The following is a 22,519-nucleotide window of genomic DNA, read 5'->3' as shown; positions in this document are numbered from 1 at the left end:
TTAGTGTTCTTACAGGGAAATGAAAAAACAAAAGCTCTCAACCAAGTGGAGACAAGTAGGCAACCATCTGTGAACCAGGAAGACGGCCCTCAGCAAGAACCCGATCACAGAACTGCAGCCTCCAGAACTGTGAAAAATGAATGTTTGTTGTTTAAGCCACTCAGTCAGTGGTGCTCTGTTATGTCAACCCAGACTGAACAAGAAAACCATTATCCACTCAACTCTCTCCGCCCTACTCTATTTACTCTCTTCTTCTGGATTCCTATTTGAATAATATTGATGTACCTAGAGTTCTTTTCTCGGTTCTAAAAGATTTTGAGTACCTAATAAATTCATGCAATCTCAACATCAAATATCATGAAAAGACCAGAGCAAAAACTCTCCCTCCCACCCCCGTTGCCCATTCATATAGTTCCTACTCCCCCATCCCCGTTAGTAATATCTGTACATATTGCTAAATATTCATAGGGCAGGCCATAACTAACAACAACAAACAAACAAACAAGCAAAATTATGCTGATATTATTATATTGTTAACTTAGGATACCATTACTCCTTTCTCTTTCCCTGCCCCCACCAAACAGGCATCAAAATAATGCAAAACCAAAATTTTATCAACATAACAATATATTAATATATAAAGATTTTAAACAAGAGGTAAGTGGAAAGGAATCTGAAGAAGGTTTGTGGGAAAACATGAATAAAACTTAGTCTGTGTCTTTAGAGAAGATGAAACAATTTCTTGGCTGGTTCCCCAGAATCTATATTGATGCATTAAGTGTAACATAACTAACTAGAGCTGTGTGGTGATGCAGCCCAAGTCGCTCTCTGGTGGACCACTGGCAGTCAAGATGGACAGCCCCTCTATCTAGAGCCTCCATATGATATTTCCAGCTAATAATAGTCTGCAGGCATCCTGTGGATAATAACATCTGTTCAGCACATGTCAGGCAGGCACCACGGAATCTGAAGCCACAAGTTGCATCCCCCAGTGAAATTCAAAGCAACATTCTGCTCTGGGTTCCACATCGACATTCAACTAGTAAACTCTGAGCCACTTTACCACGTGTGCCCCATGAAGAGAAAAACAGAAACTGCGTGAAGAAAAAACACACAAATACATTATTAACAAAGATAATTCTCCTTTCCCTCAGTCCCTTCGGGACTGTGCTCCATTCCCGTCTCTCTCTCTTCACCCCCTTCACCATTCGTCCGTGCCCTGCATCCTGTTATAGGCAGTTTTCCCTTTTTAATAAATAAGGAGGAACATTCACAGGGAGAAACGGAAGAGAAGCAGAAAGTGATGAAGCAACATTTGACCCAGTAAACATCGATGTGTCTAAAACATCGATCCAGACCCCATGTCCCTGGGGTGGGGACAGAGGACATGGGACAAATTGGAGTTGTGCTCGGGGTTCTACACCAACACCCAAATGAGAAGAACAGAAACATTTCTTGGATGCTTCACCTAGTACCTTATGAGCAACTTAGTAAACAGTTCACCAATAATATTCTCCGTTTCCTTGTCCCTTGTTATTCTACTAATTTAAAACTTTCTGTTGCTGTTGAAAAAATAAATCTACTGGGGAAAACCACGAATTGCTGCCAGTTGGCAGACTAGAGAGAACATAAGCCAGGAAAGTGTGAGTTACAATTTGTTAGAATTCCAGTCTGTACATGCAGACAGACATGGAAAATGTGGGTAATTAAGTAATTCAGGCAAAACCCTGTCTATCTCTCTGTCTTTTTATTTGAGCTCCTGGCCAAGATGAAGTTGAAAGGAAGAGTGTATGGGCTTGTGAAAGTGAAGCAGAGGGTGGGGCTGAGGAAAGGGTGGTACTATAAGTTTTGAAAATTATTTCTACAGTTACAGGTCACTTAACTCAGCCACAGTCTCTTACTAAAGGAACCAGTTGCCATTTCTGCTCCCGTGTAAGAAAACAAGGTACTGTAAATAGTTCTTTGTTTTAAAATGTTTGTTTATGTTTTCTTTCTTTGTTGAAGTACCTAGCTAAAGAACAAATGAACAAGACTCCCACAAAACAGAAATAATAGATGAAGGCCAGCCCCCAGGAATTCTGTGCAAGTTTAAGAGATTTAACCCTGAGCTGGTTCAAAGTTGGTACTAGAAAGAGGGCTAAGCGGGAGAGAGCCTTCATTTCCAAAGACGTTAGAAAGAGTTTTACCGTGAATTGTGAAACTATGAATGGAGTTTTCTCCAGTCACATTTTTGGATTTGCTACCTTTGTATCTGTCAACATAGGTAAAAAGAAATAGGGTATTCTCAGAATTATTGAACCAAAACCCTTCTAACCCTTCAGAAGAGTGGACTTGGCAACATGAATTTGAGCTTAGTCACTAATGTAGGGAATTAATGATTTGACTCTCTACCCTCCCGCCCACACACACCTTCATGTCTTGGCTACCATTCCATGGGCCCTTAGCTTTCTTCTCTTTCGTGGAATAATCTAAGTCACTAACCTTACACTCCATGCTCATCATGAACCCTCCTAGACTATTAATTCCCTCAGAAGTGGCTTTAGGTAAATATAGAAGTGCTGCGGATTCGTGGGGTCATTTTCTGATATGCACAACTCCATCAAGTAGGCAATATCATCAGTATCATCGGAAAGTCAGGAGGCCTTGGATGTCCTCTAATGGAAAAGGGGAAGAGAATCCTTCCCACTCCCTCCTCCAGCTCACCATATCCCTCTTTTCTTCCTCCTCCTGTTCGTCCTCTTTCGTCACCCAATCCCTCCCTTTTACCATAAAACCTTAAAGACAGTAAGATATAATGACAAAAGCATTTGTATTTAGAGTCCAGAGAACGGGACTGCAACAATAGCTCTGCTGTTAGTTAGCTGTGCATGTTAGTCAGCACATTTAACCTCTCCGGGCCTCAGTTTCCTAGCAGATAAAATGAAGCAATTTGATTAGAGGGATTCCAAGGTTCTTTCCAACTCTGATTTGCGAAGAGTATGTGTATCTTTGATGAGACACATTGATGAGTGATACTACCCTTTTCTTATTTTCACATTTCTTTAGCTAAGCCCCTTTACAGATTGAAATTTTACATATTTTACATATGTATGTATATTTATATGTATGTAAACTGATATATCCATATACCTTCTGAAAATTGCAAAAGAGCCGTTCATTCTGAAAAGGGCATAGTTGGCTTCTGATCTAGACATTTATAGTCTTTTCTGAAAAGATCACTGTCGAACCCTTGTATGGATAAATTATTTCATGTAGAATCTCATCCCCAAATTCTGCATCTTTCAGAAAGCACTTTTCACTGCCGGGATAATTTTGCCCAACACTGGCTGACTTAGCACTTCTATACATTTTTTTAAAGGCAGGAATTATTTTTCTTGTATGTTCTGGGCTACACCTGATATATTGATGATGACATTAATGAGAGAATTAATGTAGTTGAAGATACCTGGATATTAACTTTCCACAAGAAATTAGCTTTTTCATTAGAGAGAATTATTGTTTTCAGGGATTTGTTACAGGTAACTAAACTTTAGAATAACCGTAAATCATAAGTAGAAAGATAAAAATCTTCGGCCTTAAAATAGTAGTTTCTCCTCTCCTCCCTTCATAGTGATTATGCTTTGGCCATGGAGCCAAGCATTTTCCATATGAAAGAATTCATGAGTTCTTAAAAGATAAAGCTTAATATACAGGCAGTAAACAAAGCACCATTTGGATGAATATAGCTGTAAAGAAAATAGGGAGGTTATTTCCAGACAGCATTGGATCTGTCAAGGGAAATACTTATACACAAGTTTCGAACATTTTATGAGGGTGTAGAATTGCTACAAGACTAGAGGCTCTTGCTTTTCTTCTTTAATAAAATAATGTTAGCCTAGGATTATCATCAGCTTCTGGAATAGGTGGGAGCTATGACTAGGGATGACTTAGAGGCTGGGAAGCTGTTTGGTTAAGTGTAAGCCTATGACTAGGAGGGATTTCAACAGTATCACTGTTAATCCAAGTCATGATGAAACCAAAACTTTGCCTACACATGCCTCTCCCTTGATGCAACCATTGAACTAGAGAGATCTTCTGACCTTTCTAAAGTTCTCATTGTAGGTTTCTCTGAGGGCCAGGTGATACCAGTGCAAGACCAAGTTCTATACAACATTGGCACTAATGGGAGTTTCTAGGCTTAGGAATTTGGTTGATTTTTAATCATTTAATCAGCTTGAGAAATTATTTGGCTATAAAATGACAATAGATTGAACTCACTATTTCTTTGATAGAGACCCAGTCTAAAAAGACTTAAATGAAAACATCAGGGTAATTAGACGTGAAATTTAGAAGTTGAATATAATATTTTTAAAAATGAGAAAGCTTGAGTTCCTTTGTTCGTTAAGATTGGTTTCAGAGGGTCTCACGTGAGTGAGAATACAGGCAAGCAAGTCTTGAGTTCTCTACTTCTCTATAAGCATTTCCACTAAACTGTGAAAGATTTCATGTTTAAATAGATTTAAAAAATGGTGGCTAGAGCCCCAACTATATACACTCTAAACAAGAAATAAACAAGTATTTGTAAGTTTTCATTTTGTGCAAAGTCCTGAGGTGGGTGTTATTGGATGTGCAAAGCTGAGTAAGAAAATTTTGCTCTCAAGGAACTTATCCTAGAGTTGAAAAGATATAAATCTATGAAAACAGAACCAGCAGTATGATAAGCTCCAAGCAGGTGGCAAAAGCTATTTTATGCGTCTTTGGTGGAAGACATGCTCCTGTGAACCCCAAAGTTCAGAAAAAGCTTCCAAAGGAAAAGAAGATCTGGAGCAGAGTTGGATTTCAAGAGAATAAAGGAGGATAAAGGAACCAGGATATCATATATCAAGGTGTGAAGGAATAAACAAGGTTAAAAAGTATAAAAATATGGATGAAAGATAAGTGAGAAAAAGTACAAAGTTGAAAAGGGGTATAATTACTCCTCACTTACTGGGTAAAGTCAGTAGGCATGTGGTGCGTTGATAAGAGGCACTGGGCTGGTTCCTGTGCCATTTATATCCCGGCATTTTCAACAGGGAGCCGCTAACTGACCAGAATCCGATTGTTCTCTCATGTGAACTAACTCTGAAATTTGAGCCAATTCTCTTAAACTCTCTGGACTTCATTTTTAAAATATTTAAAATAATGTTGGAGTGGAATTTTTCTAAAGTTTATTCAGCTCTTATGAGTGTATATATACGTATTATATATATATATATATATATATATATATATATAAAATCAGATATATATAATCAGATTGGATAATACATTCTTTTGTCATTTCAATGAAGGGTAATTAAAAAGATAATTATGTAAGCCAACAAATCCATTTACAAAAGTTAAATAAATGGAAAGGATTATTAACGTGTCCTCTAACTCTGCTTTATTTTTCTTAGATTTTCCCAATGGACTCTCTAGCAAATTCTGTCAACAAATTTGCTCTGGAGCTTAGCAAAAAGCTAGCTGAATCTGCTGAGGGTAAAAATATCTTTTTTTCTCCCTGGGGCATCTCAACCTCCTTGGCCATGGTGTATTTGGGCACCAAAGGTACCACTGCAGCCCAAATGTCCCGGGTGAGTGAGAAAGTTCAACCATCCTCTGTTGCCTTAAAATGAAATGCTTTTCTTGTCTTTTGTTCACTTCTCTCCTGAAATCCAAATAGCCCACGTTTTACAACCACGTCCTCCAAAATAAAAGACGCACTTAAATAAATTTTCTAGACCATAAAAAGAAGTCTGAGAAAGTGAATCAATTTGAAAACTTTTTCTAGGAATACCGTTTAAGAACCTGTGTTCTCTGGTAAAATCAAATGGAGAGATGATAAGCTTATCAAGTTTGGTTCAACACCAAAAACAATTTTGTTTTGATTATTAGAATATTTCAAGAAAGTAATGGCTCATACTTTAAATAATAGAATTAGTCATCATCTTTCTAATCTCAGAAAGATTTGAAGAAAAAATAGAAAAATCAGGTGAATCCTGTTCCTCATGCTTTGTTTGGTTGTTACTTTGTTTGGTCCCTGGTTGTCTAGATGAATCTAAAGAGCCCATTAAGAGCATTAAAATAGCAAAACAGGATTATTGTATAAGCAATTATCAACTTGATGTAAGCATCCTCAGATCATAGCGAGTGTATGTGTATGTGTGTAGCCTTACATAGCAAAACATATAATCAAATAGCCATATATATGTGTATCTGTATCTATGCATGTGTAAACGTATAAATACATGTGTGTGTTTTAAGTAAAAATAAAAATAGAAGAGAGTAAATTCAGCTCTAAATCATACAACGATTGAAAGGCCAAGTGACAAAATTTCCACCCAAGAAGCTGGCCTCTGTGACAAGTATGGAAATGGGCACAGCCAGCAGTTCTGAATGAGACAGGCAGAATACATATTCTGTCAGTTTGGGTCTAGGATATCCCCCTTATGCTCGTAATTTACAAGATATTGTGTGGTTTAAAAATAGCAACAACAAAATCTTGGTTCACAGAAAAATCCTGGTTCACAGCTAGTTAATAATTGGCTCATTATTAAAAGGTTTAACTATGAATGTGATAGACTTAATCTTAGATAAATGCCAATTTGCTTCCACTCCATACAAACATATTGCTGGGTGTTGCTTACCCTTGTTTTATTTCAATGTCACTTAAATATTAACAGCTTCAGTTTGCAATTGAGACGAATGGGTTGCTTAGGCACCTCCCCTTTTTTTCCCTAAGGCCAGTGGTTCCTGTCTGTCACCATGTGTCAGCACAAACTTTGGTAAAATAGACTTTATTTCTTTCTGTAAGCTGGGTCCAGGATGCATGCAGGAGATGGAATTACTGCTTTGTTTTCTCAGGGGAAACACAATGTCCACATCCTTCCTGTGACCTTTCACATGAATTGCTGGGGTGAAGACAATGACTCTATCTCCATATGTCAGATGGTGGTAGGCAGTGAAAACTGAAGCACTTAAGTAGAAAAAACAACTAAAATTCCTGTTTTCCAGATAACTGGGGCAATGGTGGCATTTGCTTAAATTATCTAAGTGATGGCCTCAGTTGAATACCTAGGCTTCTTTTCAAAACAATCATAGATATGAAACTTGGAAATGAAATGTTTCCATTTCATTTCATGTTTGGAAAACATGAGAATTTTACCTCTAAGGCTATCCCAACATTATCCTCAACGTCCTATAAAAAGTATTAAAATAAAGAGACTAACAACTTAAATTCAACTTAAAAATTTATTGAAAAGCAGCTCTTGACTTACTCTTATTAGGTCAGGTAACACACCATTTAAGTCAAATCAGAGCTCCCTTGGTTCATTAATTATATGTTTTGTATCTATAGGAACAAATGGCTTGTAGTTGCTGATGTGTATTCCATATGATTACATCTCTGCAAAGTGCACTCACATATTGCCTTTTTATTGAAATTACAGGTTCTTCAGTTTAGCAGAGACCAGGACAGCAAATCTTGTCCTGACAGTTTTGAAAAGAAAAAGAAAATGGTATGTCTTATATTTCAATATCTATTTGATAATTAAGGAGAAAGCACTTTGGGCACATGTATTTTAGTGGCTAAATTAAGCAACCTTTAATAGGTAACTTTTCTTTAAAATATATGTTAAAATTATGGGAAATTTTTTAGAGTGCAGAATGTCTACACTTTTTGGAAGGGTAATATTCTTTCCCCTTATTTCTTCCTTTCCTTCCCCTTCAAAACTACTCTACTTTCAACATTGTTCTTACTTTTGCAACCTAAGTGTGAAGAAAATGATGTCCCAACAGCTATTACATTCCTGCACTAATAATACTAAAGAGAACATTTTTTTATCTACCATACAATCGATTTTGGCCTTTGTTCGTAAACATTAAATCATTTCATTTACTATAAGTTGTTTGTATACATTTAGTTCTTGTTCAACATTTTTATTTGACCAATTTATTTTCTTTTAAAGGAATTCAACGTAGGCAAGGTTGAAGAAATACACTCTAATTTCCAGACTCTTATCTCAGAAATCAACAATCCCAGCAATGCTTACATACTTAAAACAGCCAACAGGATCTATGCAGAGAAAACTTATCAATTTCACAATGTAAGTGCAAACATCTTATTTCAAGCTGATGGGAAAGAGTCACATGAGATCAATCAATAAACTCTTTGTACTTTTCTGCAGGGGTCCCAGGGACAATCTTAATGTATATGGAGTATGTGGTCAGCATTTCTGATAAACAATCATTTAGCCTGACCAACGTGTCAAGTTGTAAAGGAAACCAATAACATATTTCAAACCAAATCTGGTGATCAGATCTTTATGCCCAGAATAAAGGGGTACACCCCAGGAACAACCCATGAAGGCTCATAGAAATGTGGTTTATATAATCCCCGGGCCAACATTTGTTTCATGGGAAACAGAGCAAAAGATATAGAATAACTCGATATGGTGAGTCTGAAGGAGCTGAGGGTGGCGTGATCACAGGAGTGTGGCAGGAGACTGTGTCCTCAAGAGCAAAGTTGACTTTGGGATCAGGTAAGTCACTTCACATCTTGACTTCAGACACTTTAAGAAAGATTCTTAACATGGAATTGAATCAACTTCTCTTCTGCTCTGATGGTTGAGACACCCACAGTGCAGACCATGACTTCATCCTCAGTTCAGATGCAAGGGCTCCTGAGAGGGGTCAACTCCAAACCAAGCCAAGCATTTACATCTTTCATGTTTGCCCATCACATCCTTTGGCACACTTCAGAAGAAAGCCAGAGGACCCAGGTGCCCAGTGGGTAAGGAGTAAGGAAATTGAATAGGGAGAGGGATAGCAACAGGAAAAGTCAAGCTATCTTGTGATCTCAAGCAGTGCTATCCCTGCCCATACCCAGTGAATTCCGGGGAGCTCAGAACTTGGGCTTTGCTATTACTAAAGGCAAAAAAGCTGCCAAGTGAAGTCTTAAAGGCATCTTTATTACTGGTAGTCTCATGCACTCAGGTTTGATTCATAAGTAGGAGAGATGATTGAGCTGGGTGGGCACTTGGTAAAAAGAAGCACACAGAGATACAAAATGGTACGTCTTTTAAAATATCCACAAGCCCTAGCTGCGCACAGAGAGGTTGATCAGAACCCATGCGTCAAGATAAGGAATAGGTACCTCGAGAATGTTTACGTTTTCTTTTTGCTGGATTATAAATTGTACAGAACGTAGACTTCATAATCTCCAAACTACTGCCTGGAAGCTGAATTAACTCAACACTTTTTAACTGCACACAGTTCCTCCATAAAGTAATAAACTGAAGGAATGCCACAGCTGTCCTGGGGAATAAATTATGTTTCAAGGCAGGTGCCCTCCTAAGCAGCAACCTTGGTTATAGCCCACTTAGGATGATGGCCACTGAGGGGCGCGTCCACAGCCCGAAGGAAGAAGCCTGCTTTTTCCCTTAGAACACCTGACGAAACCTTTGACCGGTCTTGGAAATCGGTTTTCATGGCAGCCCATCGTTTCCCTCAGAAGCCCTCCCCAGGCTCTTGGGTGTTTAGAGTCCACAGCTGGCAGCTGCCAGACCCAGGGTTCTCAATCTGGCTCCATCTCTGCCACAGAAAGCCAAGTACAACTCCCAGTACTCCTTGGCTGGAGTCGCTCCTGGGATTCCTAGAATGGTCCTCCTTTCCATCCCAGCCCCATTTCCCAAGGACGAATAAACACAGACGAAGATGTGGAGGCGCCAGAGCTGTGGGGGACGGGCCTTCCTTCCATGCCTGCGGCTCTGCATGGCTAGTCCGTGCCCAGCTAAGTTTACACAGGGCTGTGTTTAGTTTTTAACCAAAGCTGGAGTGTGGAAAGATTGAGGGGAGCAATGCGGTGGGAGTTTGCAATTGTCCATCTAGCTGGGTTTGTTGGGGTTTTTTTTGGATAATCTAAACAGACTTGTTTATCGATTCTGGAAAAATTCTACAAAAGGAGATTTTACCTATATCTTCCAGAAATATATACAAGACATGAAAACATACTTTGGTGCAGAGCCACAGTCTGTGAACTTTATGGGAGCTTCTGACCAAATCAGAAAGGAGATCAACTCTTGGGTTGAAAGCCAGACTGAAGGTAAGTCGTCTCCAAGGTACTCAGCAGTGTGCTTTCTCCAAGTATCGCTTTATTATTTTGAATTTGTGTTATGTGTAAGTATAGGCATTTCTTAAATAGAACTGTGGACACATTCTAAATATTCAAGACATTTGTTTTATTCATGCCCATAATTTTTGATTTATAACTTTTGCAATAAATCTTATCTAAAACAGATAAGACAACCATTTTACCAAGTAGACAAGAAAATGATCAGATTCCACTAATTCCAAGGAGGACTCCAGGGATAAAAGGCAGAAAAATGCAAAAAAGGAATTTTGGAATACTGCTGCACTTGTGGTTTCTAAAGAAAAATAGCTGCTGATGAACAATTAAAATGTGGCAGTAACTGTACTATATAATCTTAAGTAATTTTCAAAATAGGTCATATATTAGCTTAGAGTATGGGCTGAGCTCTTGTAACAAAGAGACCCAAAATACAATAACTTAATAATAAGATAGAAGTTTATCTCTGACCTAATAGTCACAAGGTAGATAAGCATTCTGTTCCATGAAGCCATCCAGAGACCCAGACTATGTGGGTTAGCTCTGCCATCCTCAAGACATGGCTTTTATATTTGTCTAAGATGATTCTTACATTTGTCGGTTTTACAGTCAGCAGGAAATAGGGAAAATAAAGCCTCTTTGCTTTTAAGGGGATGCCCTGAAACTTTCACACACCAGTTCCACTCATATCCCAAATTTGGATACATAGCACATTTTATGCTCTGGTGACCAACTTGTCCTAGTTTGCCTGGGACTTTCCTGGCTTTAGTATCTGAAGGTGTTTCAGTCCTAGGCAAACCGGGATAGTCGGTTGCCCAGACTTCCTGTAATAAAGGTCTTTAAAATGTAGTTTTTAGCTGGGTAGCCACATGCTACCTAAAATTTAAGCATTCTATTTCTAAAAAGGGAATAGTAGAGGGATTCTCATAGGTGATTTAGCAGTTTTTTATTATGATCCTTATTTTAGAAATGAGGAAGCTGAGGCTTTAGAGAAATTGTGACCAAGATCAGATAGTTTAAAGCTTCAGAAATAGGACTGAAATCTAAGTCAGATTAGCTCTGAAGTCTGAACTCATTTCAATATTCCACGCTGCCTTTTCAATCGATATGTCTGCTGATGGTCCATTATATCTCACAAAGAAATACCAAAGGTGTAATCGCTAATGAATATTAATGATTAAGCCTTCGCTTTGCAGCAACAAACATGGAACGTTTAGGTAATCCCCCTCCCCCCAAACTTCAGAGTTCATTTGTATATTCCTGCCAGATACGCTTGCAGAGGGTCCCACATACTTTAAACTCGACATACTGAAGTCATATTCAGAACGGCTTATCCACACCTTGTCCTCTCCATGCACACATTCTCTACCCCGGTGGATGGATGGCTACCACACACTTGCCCAGATCAGAAGTCCGAGAGATACTGTAAATTCCCCCCTTTCCTTTGCCTCCTCCTGTGTGTTTCTGAGTTCATCTTTCCTTTCCAATCTCTTCCTCCTCTGCTCTCGGCTTTGTCGTCATTTATCTGTGTTAATGCAATAATCTGTTTCTCATCTTGCTCCCCTCAAATGCAACCTCCATTCAGCCATCAGAATGACCTCCCTAAAATGTGACTTCGACCAAGTGGACCACGTGCTCAAAATCCATCATGGTGCCCCACATCTTACAGGCTGCCTAAACTGACAGGAGGTCCAACAGGACCGTGAAGTCTTGTCTGTCTCTCCACTTCAACTCTTGTCATTCTCTGACTCAAAGTTGACACTCAGGAATTCTAAGTAGCACAGAGTCCCTGGAACTCCCTGTGCTACCTCATGACCCCATGCATTTGCTCACGTGTCCCTTCAATTCGAAACACGGTCCCCTCCCCTGCCACTCCCAGCCCCTTCATGGCCACTGGATAACATCTCAGGGGTTCCCTCAGGCATAATGTCCTCCCCTGGCTCCCAGGCTGAGCTGAGAGCCTTCCTCGTTGCTCCAAAAGCCCCCTGTGGGAACCTTTACCTTGACACTTACCACGTTGTTATTGAAATTAACTGTTGAAGTCCCTGCCTCCCCCACTAAACTCAAGGACCCCAAGCGCAGTAATACTACCTTATTTGAGTTTCTGCTTTGAATCACTAACAGATAACAGCCCTGCTCATGGTAGCTATTCAGAGCAACGTTTATTGAAGTGAATTGAGGAAGTTGGCAGCCCTAAATTCTCAGTTCCTTTTTCACTGAACTAGTGACTCAGAAGCCATGGTGAGGCAAGAGTGACCATTATCCTGAACTTATGCCTGATTTGGATTCATCTAAAAGTAAGTCTGTTTTGAGAACTACAGATTAGCTAGCATTTACAGAAAGAAATTACTTGCACTGTTCCACTTCACATGAGGACCAAACGTGATTGTATAAGCAAAAGCACATTGTAATATACAACACAAACTCAATGTAGTAGAAGTAGGAGCAAGAATAGTGCTGGAGCTGAATTAAATCTCAGCTCTCAAATTCCTACCCAGGGCCCACTCTGTTCTCTGGAAGACAGGTGGGGACCCTACAGACAGGAAGGCTGGGAGCAACTCAGCTGCTATCTTTCGCCCCAGCAAAGCCTTTCTGAGCTGAGTGGAGAGTCATTGTCTGACGCGGCATAAGCTCGGTTTGCATCAGGATCCTTGCCGTGCTTCCCCCGCACAGGCTGACACACTCAAGGAGCATGACAGGATCCCTCTCTCTAGATCAGGGGTCCCCAACCCCCAGGCCTGGGCCTGTTAGGAACCGGGACGCACAGCAGGAGGTGAGCGGTGGGCAGGCGAGCGAAGCTTCATCTCCCGCTGCCCATCGCTCCCCGTCGTTCGCATTACTGCCTGAACCATCCCCCCACCCCGCCCATCCCCACAATCCCAGCCCTGGTCCGTGGAAAAATTGTCTTCCACAAAACCGGTCCTTGGTGCCAAAAATGTTGGGAACTGCTGCTCTAGATTACAGAGCTGTCCGGAGCTTCCTGTGATGATAGAAATATGCCATAAATCCTAGGGCTGCCATAACAAATTACCACAAACTGTGTGGTTTAAACCAATAGAAATATATTCTCTCATAGTTCTGGAAGCTGCAAGTCTGAAGTTGTGGTGGCCCCCAAGCTGTAAGCTTATTCAGCTTTCTGCTTTCCGGAGAACTGCTTGTCTCTCTCTTGGTATGCACTCCTGACGCTGCGGTATTGAGCGTAAAAAAGGAAAATGGCTTGCGGCCAGTTTCGCTCCAGGTGCCTGCTCTGCATCTAAGAGCCCCTGGTTGTTCCCCAGAAGAAGGACGTGCTGCCCTGAGGGGGAAGTCTGTATCTCCAAAGAATGGCCCATAAGGCATGCTGACGCATAGATAGTGGCGCATAGATAGTGGTGCATAGATAGTGGTGCATAGATAGTGGCGCATAGATAGTGGCGACAGAATTATGCAGAAATACAAGGTTTACTGATTTATTGTCTGATATTCGTTCCGTACTAAACCTATATATACATTCATGCTCTTTAAATAAACTTGCCTTGCAACCATCAGTTGTCTTGGCCCTTCTGACCCCATACTGGTGCTTTTCAGTTCCTTACCCCTCACCGCCAGGAACTTCTAGCTTTCTGCAGCCGGTCTGCGGCATGAAGTTAAGGTGTTAGCAGGACCTTGCTCCCTTGGAAAGCTTCAGGGAAGAAACCGTTCCATGCCTGTCTCCTAGTTGCTGATGGTTATTGGCAATCCTTGGCTTGTAGACACATCTCTCCAATCTCTGCCTCTGTTGAGACATAACTTTCTTCTTTGTCTCTCCTATGTCTCCGTGTTTTCACACTCTGTGTGTCTGTGTCCAAATTTCTCTCCTCTTATAAGATCACCAGTCATTGAATTAGAGCCCACCCTAATCCAGTATGACTTCATTTTAACTTGACTGCATCTGCAAAGACTCTATTTCAAAATAAGAACACATTCACAGGGACTGGAGGCTAGGATTTAACATATCTTTTTGGATGACACAATTCAGCCCACAAAAGTAATGTTCTCACAAAAATTTATAACCTAAATATTATCTTGAGGAAGCATCAGACAAACTTGAACTGAGAATTGAGCATTCTACAAATTTTTTTCAAAAGTATCAAGGTCATGAAAGACAAAGAATGAATGAGGAACATGAAAGACAAAGAATGAATGAGGAATGAAAGAAAAAGACTAAAGGGGACTAAAAGGAAATGACAACTAAATGCAACTTGAGCTCTTGGATTGATTTCTGGTCCAGGGAAAGAAAGGACTTTATTGGAACAACAGATGAAATTTAAATAGGATCTGTTAAAAATATTCTATCAATACTATCTTCCTGGCTTGGATCATTGGTGGACACAAGATGTTATCATTTAACAGTATTTCGTAATCATCATTTTTATGTATGGCATTTCACCAGGATGTAACTATATCATTTGAAATCTGTCCTTTTGCTCTTTTAGGAAAAATCCTGAATCTCCTACCTGATGATGCTGTGAATTCTGTAACCAGAATGGTTCTGGTAAATGCCGTTTACTTTAAAGGAATTTGGGAACATCAATTCTTGGTCCAAAATACCACAGAAAAGCCTTTCAGAATAAACAAGGTAGGAACCTGTTAATAACCAGTATGAACTTTTACATGGCATTGCAAAGGGAATTCTATTTTAAATGTATTCTCTCTGACTATATGCTCCTGTAAACTATGGCTCTCACCAGGGCAGGGGTGACTGTGCTGAAAAGCCCAGTTCCACCCTACCTGGAAATTCCCCTTTCATTATTTTTTCTCTGAAAATAGACTATTCACGTATTTTATTACTCAGTCCTTGCTGCAACTACGGTAGAGTAGGTAAGGTAGTTATTACATTCATTTCCCAGGTTAGAAATGCAGCATGGTTAAGTGACTAGAGCCATGCTTAAGTTAGAAGGCTACCAGGACCATAACCCCAAACTCTTCACTTACTAGTTCTATTCTTGTCCTATTAAGCCAGTACTACCGTATACCAAACTCTTACCCTTCCATAAGAAAAAGAAATACAAATTTTAAAATCTTATTTCTTTAGTTAACATTTCCTTCTGTGTTAGGGCACAGCACACTTGTTTTTGATTACTTCAGCAACAAGGGAGACTAATGGAAGCTGACAGATACACCTAAGGGCTGGAATGTGGCTGGGTCTTGGGACTTGAGTAGAAACAAGGATTCAAATCTTGTCAGGATTCATTCTCTATCTTTCCAACTTTGTTTCTCCCATCATTCTTCTCTCAGACTGAAGTCTAACTTCCTCTGCGTCCCGGTCCACAAAGGCAGAACATGGCTACCCACATCTCCTCCATTCTACAGACCAGTCTGATAGGTCTCATTCCAAATTCCTAGGACAGGAATCGATTGGCCAAAGATTGTTAACATTTTTTAGTCCTGGGGTGGATCATCTCACATAAACAGTGCTGTTGAGGACCTACTGCTGTAACCATATGGTTGTGTGCAATAGGTGGTTTTCAGATAATCAGTGGGGTAAAGATGGGGAAGGAACTGAACATATAACCCAATAGGCTAAGTAGAAATGAGCTGGATAGTTACTTGGCTTAATATATTCACCAGGAGTTTTCAGATGCAAGTGATAGAAAAGCATTCCAAACTAGCTCCAGTAAAATGGGCATTGTGTTAGCATTAGCTCATGCAACTAAGAAGAACTGGGAAGTCTGGGAGTGGGATCTTTGAATCTCAAACATAATCCATTTTCTCTGCCCCACCCCTGACCCTTCCTTTTTGCCTTCATTCTCTAATACTAAAGATGGAATTTATCCATATGACCAGGGAATATGACAGCCCCGTATTCTAGCTTCACAGCCCATAGACAAAGTCTTGGCTGCTAGCTCTAACAGAACGCTCCCAAACAGCACTCTTGTTGGTGCCATTCATGCGCTTACCCTTGAGACAATCACTGTATCCCAGAGTATCCTGAATGCATAGCCCTGGTCACGTGGCCACTACCTTAGCAGAACAGTAGGATTTTGTGCTGGACATTTAGCTCCACATAGAATGGATAAATAACATACGTCTACAACGTCTGAATTGCAGGGTTTTGCTTTTGTTTCACCATTGGCTTTACTAAAAATTCATAATGCCATGTATCTACCGTTACAGTATCATACAGAATGCTTTCATTGTCCTAAAAATGCCCTGTGCTCCAAACTTTCATCCCTCCCTCTAAATCCCTGGCAACCACTGATCTTTTTACGGTCTCTATAGTTTTGCCTTTTTCAGAATGCCGTATAATCAGAATTGCATAGTATGTAGCCTTTTCAGACTGTCTTCTTCCACTTAGCGATATGTATTTAAAGTTCCTCCATGCCTTTTTATGGCTTGATAGATCATTTCACTTTATTGCAGAATACTATTCCATTGTATGGATGTAGCAGTTTGTTTATCCATTCACCTTACTGAAGGGCATTTTGGTTGCTTCCAGTCTTTAGCAATTATGACTAAAGCTGCTATAAACATTTGTGTGCAAGATTTTGTGTGGACACGTTTTAAACTCATTTTGGTAATTACCCAGGAGCACAGTTGCTGGATCACATGGTAAGACTGTATTTAGCTTTAAAGAAACCACCGTACTGTCATCCAATGTGGCTTCCATTTTGCATTCTCACTGGCAGAGAATGTCAGTTTCACCCTCCTTAGAAGTTTATGTTATCAGTGTCCTGAACTTTTAGCCATTCTATTAGATCTGTAGTGATATCTTCACTGTTTTAATTTGCAATTCCCTAACGACATAAGATTGAACATCTTTTCATATGCTGTACCTCTGCCTTTGGTGAGGTATCAGTTCAGATCTTTCACCTGTTTTTAAAATTGGGTTTTTTGCCTTATAATTGTTGAGTTTTAAGAGTTCTTTTCAAATTTTGGATACCGGTCCTTTATCAATTATGTGTCTTATCTCCTAGTTTATTGCTTGTCTTTTCATTCTCTTAGTGAATTTCGGTTTTATGATACTAAAATACCCTCACACAAAAACACAAAACACAAATGTTTGTGTGTGAAATGCACCTTAACTCAGTTTCTGAATCATTGGCATTTACATAGTTTGCATAAGACTCTTCTAAGTGTTTGGTAGAATCCAGCTTGCCATGATTTATAGAGGATGCCATAACAGTATCAGAGAAAGAAACTCCCACATCATTTATCGATGATGATATCCAGTAGAACACGTATTTCCAGAAAACAAGGTTTGAATAGTTTTATTCAGCATTTAGCAGAGGATCACTAGCTTTGCCAGTGTCCCAGACTACTGGGAACCAATGATGTTAAAGAATTAACGATTTGGTGGAACACCTCCCTAGTGATTTTGCTACGTATATTCTACAGACTACAAGCAAACCAGTGCCAATGATGTCCATGCAAGAAAAACTTCAAGTATTTTACATAAAAAAGCCACAAGCCAAAGGCCTTCAACTCTTCTATGAGAGCCATGACCTCAGCCTACTCATACTACTGCCGGAAGACAGCAGTGGGCTGGATCAGGTAAAGGGACCAGCCTATTCATCCCTACCTTCTTTCCTCTCCCCTTTGGTAACAAGTTTGTTTTCTATATCTGTGAGTCTGTGTCTGTTTTGCATATACATTTATTTGTATGGAAAAAAACTTTAAAAAAAAGACATCAGTCTGTCTGACATGAAGAGGGTTCTAGTGTTTATCCCTCCTGGGAAAAACATAAAGACATGATCTCCCAGTTCTTTAATTTCTGCAGAGGAAGGCAACCAACGTACCTGGAGCCCTAGGTACTGTATTTATACATCATTTAAGCTTTACAGAACTTTGTCAGGTTGATATTACTATCCCTCAGGAAGGTTAAGTAATCTATAGACACCTTTAGCATAGGGTAGTCACACAAACAACCACACAAACAACAGATAGAGATATTTATTGTCAGTCACAAAGCTGTGTGGATTGATCATAACAATCTTTCAGTTAATATAGGTCTTTCTTCTCCTGGTAGGACTTACCTAATTAATTTTTTAATCACTTGCATTAATCTAGCCTTAGACATATGTTTAAAAATATTAAATGGATTCTAAAACAGTTTTTAAAAAACATTTTTATCAAGTTAACACTCTTCAGGAGATATAGTCTGTATCAGTGCATCTTCAAGTATTATTTAAGTTGTTCATCTGTTAAACTTCTCTTAAGCCTGACTTTGGTCTGACCACATTTCTGAGCAATTCGCATGTCTAAACTGAACACTAGTTTCTCATGCAATAAGTGTTCTGTCGTTCTTTACACTGTGCCTAATTTCTTGTGTGCCAGATTCTTTATGTTTCCACCACCCTACTAGTGTGTAGAAAGATTTCTAAATAGTGTCATAAAATTTGTGAAACTGGAGAGGATGGTAGAAATAAGACCAAGTGTGAATACTAAACTATTAGAGTTACACTCTTAAAAGATAAGCCTTTCTTTTTAAAAGTGCAGGTTCCTGACCTGAAGATATTGTCACTTACTGCACATAATTTACAAATATGTCACTGATAGCAATACTTGGATCTAGAAAACTCTTAAAGTAGCAAAAGCATGTGCTTTGAAACAAATGTTATTTAAAAAATCAAACATTGTTTATCATATATATGTACGCATATGTGTATATAATATATATTTATTGTTTAAAAAATTTTAAATATAAAGAAGAGAAAAAGCACCCTCAAAACTACTATTTAAAATGTCATTACTCTTGGGACTTCCCTGGTGGTCCAGTGGTTAAGGCTCTGCGCTTCTAGTGTAGAGAGCGTGGGTTTGATCCCTGATCGGGGAGCTAAGATCCCACATGCCAAGCAGCGCGGCCAAAAGATTAAAAAAAAAAAGTTATTACTCTTAAGATTGGAGGATTTTCCTTTCTTTGTTTTTCTTTCCTTTTCTTTTCATAGTTTATAGTTACTAGTTTCATATTGGCGTGATTATAGACTATAGACATTTTATTTCAGATTTTGTTTTCAAGGAATTGTCTACTATGTTAATAAAACTAAAGTTTTTTTTGTGCCCTGGCATACAACATGTCCTAGAGTATATGCTTTTGTGTTGACAGCACCTAAGCGTATATTTATATTGATGTATTTGCATGTGTAGTTGACGTCTTGCATATTATCATGGAAGTACTTCCATTCGGATCAAGGTCTAATCTAGAAAACCTATATCCTGAGAACTATTAATCTGCAAAATGATTATGTCAAGGATGTGTGGAGGATCTCATTATAAACAAAGAATTTCCAAATGTGTGTGTTTTGTTACCTTTGGTAATAGGAGTGACTATAATTCATTTACGTAATATCTAAAGGTCTCACTCAACGAATAGTTCTCACTCCACTTTGAAATTACTGACTCTTTCTTCCTTGGCTCCAAACTGTAGCTGGAAAAAGCCATCACCTATGAGAAGTTGAGTGAGTGGACCAGCGCAGACATGATGGAGTTGTGTGACGTGCAGCTGCATCTTCCCAAGTTCAAGCTGGAAGAGATGTATGATCTCCAGTCAACCCTGAGCAGTATGGGGATGAGCGATGCCTTTAACCAGAGCAAAGCAGATTTCTCAGGAATGTCTACGGAGGGAAACCTATTTTTGTCCAATGTTTTCCATAAGTCTTTTGTGGAAATAAATGAACAAGGTACAGAGTCCGCATCTGGTACTGCGAGTGAGGTGAGTGTTCGAATTAGTCTCCCCTCCATTGAATTCAATGCAGACCACCCGTTCCTCTTCTTCATCAGGCACAACAAAACCAATAGCATTCTATTTTATGGGAGATTCTGCTCCCCTTAAACCCTGCATCTCTCTCATCAAACAAGAGCATCTTACAGTGTGAAAAATAAACATATGATGGAAAAACACAATTATAATAAAAACCAGTTTATAGCCTGGCTCTTTTTAACATACAAATATTAGCAAAATTATCTTGAAATAATATATTCTAGCGATCCTATCATGCCTATATAGCTAGAGAGAATGGCAAATTTAACTTCTTTAACTTTTTTTTTTGCTTTCTGACATTCAGTTTTATTATTATTTTTTACATCTTTATTGCAGTATAAATGCTTTACAACGTTGTGTTAGTTTCTGCTGTACAACAAAGTGAATCAGCTATAGGTATACATATATTCCCATATCCCCTCCCTCTTGAGCCACCCTCCCACCCTCCCTACCCCACCCCTCTAGGTGGTCACAAAGCACCGAGCTAATCTCCCTGTGCTAAGCAGCTGCTTCCCACTAGCTATCCATTTTACATTTGGTAGTGTATGTATGTAAATGCTACTCCCTCACTTCACCCCAGCTTCCCTTTCTCCGCCTGTGTCCTCAAGTCTGTTCTCTATGTTTGCATCTTTATTCCTGCCCTGCCACTAGGTTCATCAGTACTGTTTTTTAGATTCCATATATATGTGTTAGCATACGGTATTTGTTTTTCTCTTTCTGACTTACTTCACTCTGTATGACAGATTCTAGGTCCATCCACCTCATTACAAATAATTCAATTTTGTTCCTTTTTTATGGCTGAGTAATATTCCATTGTATATATGTGCCACGTCTTCTTTACTCATTCATCTATCTATGGACATTTAGGTTTAACATTTTATCTTAATGTGACTTTTATTTACATTTCAGAAATTCGGTTATTCAATTGAATGCCTTAAAAGGCTTGAACTACCTGGTCACTATTTTCATTGTCACTTATTTTCACATGCATCATTTAGTGAAGAAAAAAATCTTTATAGAGGTGATATATTGATAAACAAGAATTTTCTCAAGACTATTACTCTGATGGTTCATAAATTACCACTGTAAAATTAAATCCCCCTTTTCTGCTATTTTAAAAATACTTATGTTGACATTAATGGAAAAACTGGTGAAATCCAATGAAATCTGGAGTTTAGTTAATAGTAATGTACCAATGTTGGCTTCTTAGTTTTAAAAAAATGTTCCACTGTAATATTAGAAGCTAGCATTAGAGGAAACTGTGTCAGAAGTATATGGGAATTCCCTGTTTTATCTCTGTAACTTTCCTGTGAATTTAAAATTATTCCAAAATAAAAATTTTATTGGAAAGAATTATTACATGTGAAAGTTGTCACATTAACATCCTTGCTTTTAAAAATCATAAGCTAGAAGAGTAAATTTCCAATTTATATAAATGTGTATTGTCAGTTATAAGAAGATATCCTTAGTAAAACTTTATCTCCATAAAATTGGCTGTGTTTTTCTAATTTCTATTAAAAATGCTCTTACGCAATGGCTCATTGGTAGTCTCATCAACTGTTATTCTAATTTTAGAGATTGAGTCTATCATTCTAGGCTGCTTTTTCCATTTTAATCTACTAAGTGAAAGATATGATCTGATATGGATCCGACATGAATGGTGTATAAACTAGTACAAGAAAATGTATTTTCTGCATTAAATCTTGGTTTGGTATCATAGAATAATAAAAAAAAATGATTCTATGCTTTAGCTCCAAAGAGAGGAAATTGTAATATATATGACAATTTATCATATCGTTATAAAACATTTTCCCTCTACCCATAATACCTCACATTAAGTTAACAATGAAAGAAATCCCCTGTGTCTGTGTTCTACTAAATTAAAAGTCCTTAAGTGTTATGTATCATGTGGACTCATAAGAAAAGTAGGTAACAAGTGAACAGGGAGCATGGAAACCAAGCCAAGATAAAGGAAGACCAGAGTAACTCTGTGTCAGAGGCTGTCAATCAGAAAATATTAAACACAGTACTTTTCAAACAAACAAAAGAGGAAAAAGGATGATACTAGAAACTTCAGGTTAGTAAGATGCATTCAGGCAGTCATTCATTTAAAAAATGTTTGCTGAGCATCTACACTGTATCAGTTGATATTCGGGGCATGAAGACTACACTTTTTTTTTTTTTAAGGATTTATTGTATTTTATTTATTTATTTTCTCCAATTTTTTTTCTATTTCAGTATCACTCCTTTTCCTCTTCTTTTCTTTATGTTATTATTGTCCTACAACTATACATCTTTATGAATTATAAGCCCATGAACAGTTTCATAATTATTGCTTTATGCAGCTATCTTTTAAATCACATAGAAGGAAAAGTTACTAACAAGGATAAACTTATGCTGTCTTTTATACATATTTACCTACATAGCTACTCTTACTGGTGCGCTCTGTTTCTCTGTGAGAATTAGAGTTACTGGAAGACTACACTTCTGAACAAAAACAGACCCTGGTCCCCAGTCTCTTGGAGTCATGGAGCTTACAAACTCGTGGGAGAAACAGACTCAAAGTGGATGTTAGTGCAAGGAATGATTGCAGAATAAACTGCAGTCATCTTGGAGACACATGTACCTGTGTGTGCGCATGCGTATCAGGCTTTTTCAATAATGAGGCTTAAAGTATT

The 22,519-nt window shown here is 38.7% G+C and overlaps 1 protein-coding gene across 1 annotated transcript; it reads left to right on the top strand.

The window, feature by feature from the left end:
• Window positions 1-1,774: 1,774 nt before the first annotated feature.
• On the top strand, window positions 1,775-21,267 carry SERPINB10 (serpin family B member 10). The gene is made up of 8 exons (XM_007192017.2): window positions 1,775-1,945; window positions 5,415-5,591; window positions 7,446-7,514; window positions 7,965-8,102; window positions 9,982-10,099; window positions 14,578-14,720; window positions 17,480-17,635; window positions 19,509-21,267. Exons 2-8 carry the CDS (start codon window positions 5,424-5,426, stop codon window positions 19,911-19,913), a joined length of 1,197 nt encoding a protein of 398 aa, XP_007192079.2. The 5' UTR covers window positions 1,775-1,945; window positions 5,415-5,423; the 3' UTR covers window positions 19,914-21,267.
• The last annotated feature ends 1,252 nt before the right edge of the window (window positions 21,268-22,519 follow it).

This window comes from Balaenoptera acutorostrata, chromosome 13 (assembly GCF_949987535.1).
Source record: "Balaenoptera acutorostrata chromosome 13, mBalAcu1.1, whole genome shotgun sequence".
Lineage (NCBI taxonomy): Eukaryota > Metazoa > Chordata > Mammalia > Artiodactyla > Balaenopteridae > Balaenoptera > Balaenoptera acutorostrata.
The sequence above is the reverse complement of the archived record's forward strand: the minus strand, read 5'-3'. Positions and strand labels throughout refer to the sequence as shown.

Coding starts and splice junctions, on each gene's coding strand:
- SERPINB10 (XM_007192017.2), top strand. CDS start 5,424: ATGGACTCTCTAGCAAATTCTGTCAACAAATTTGCTCTGGAGCTTAGC. Junction 7,515..7,964: donor TTGAAAAGAAAAAGAAAATG/GTATGTCTTATA, acceptor TTTCTTTTAAAG/GAATTCAACGTAGGCAAGGT. Junction 10,100..14,577: donor GGTTGAAAGCCAGACTGAAG/GTAAGTCGTCTC, acceptor TTGCTCTTTTAG/GAAAAATCCTGAATCTCCTA.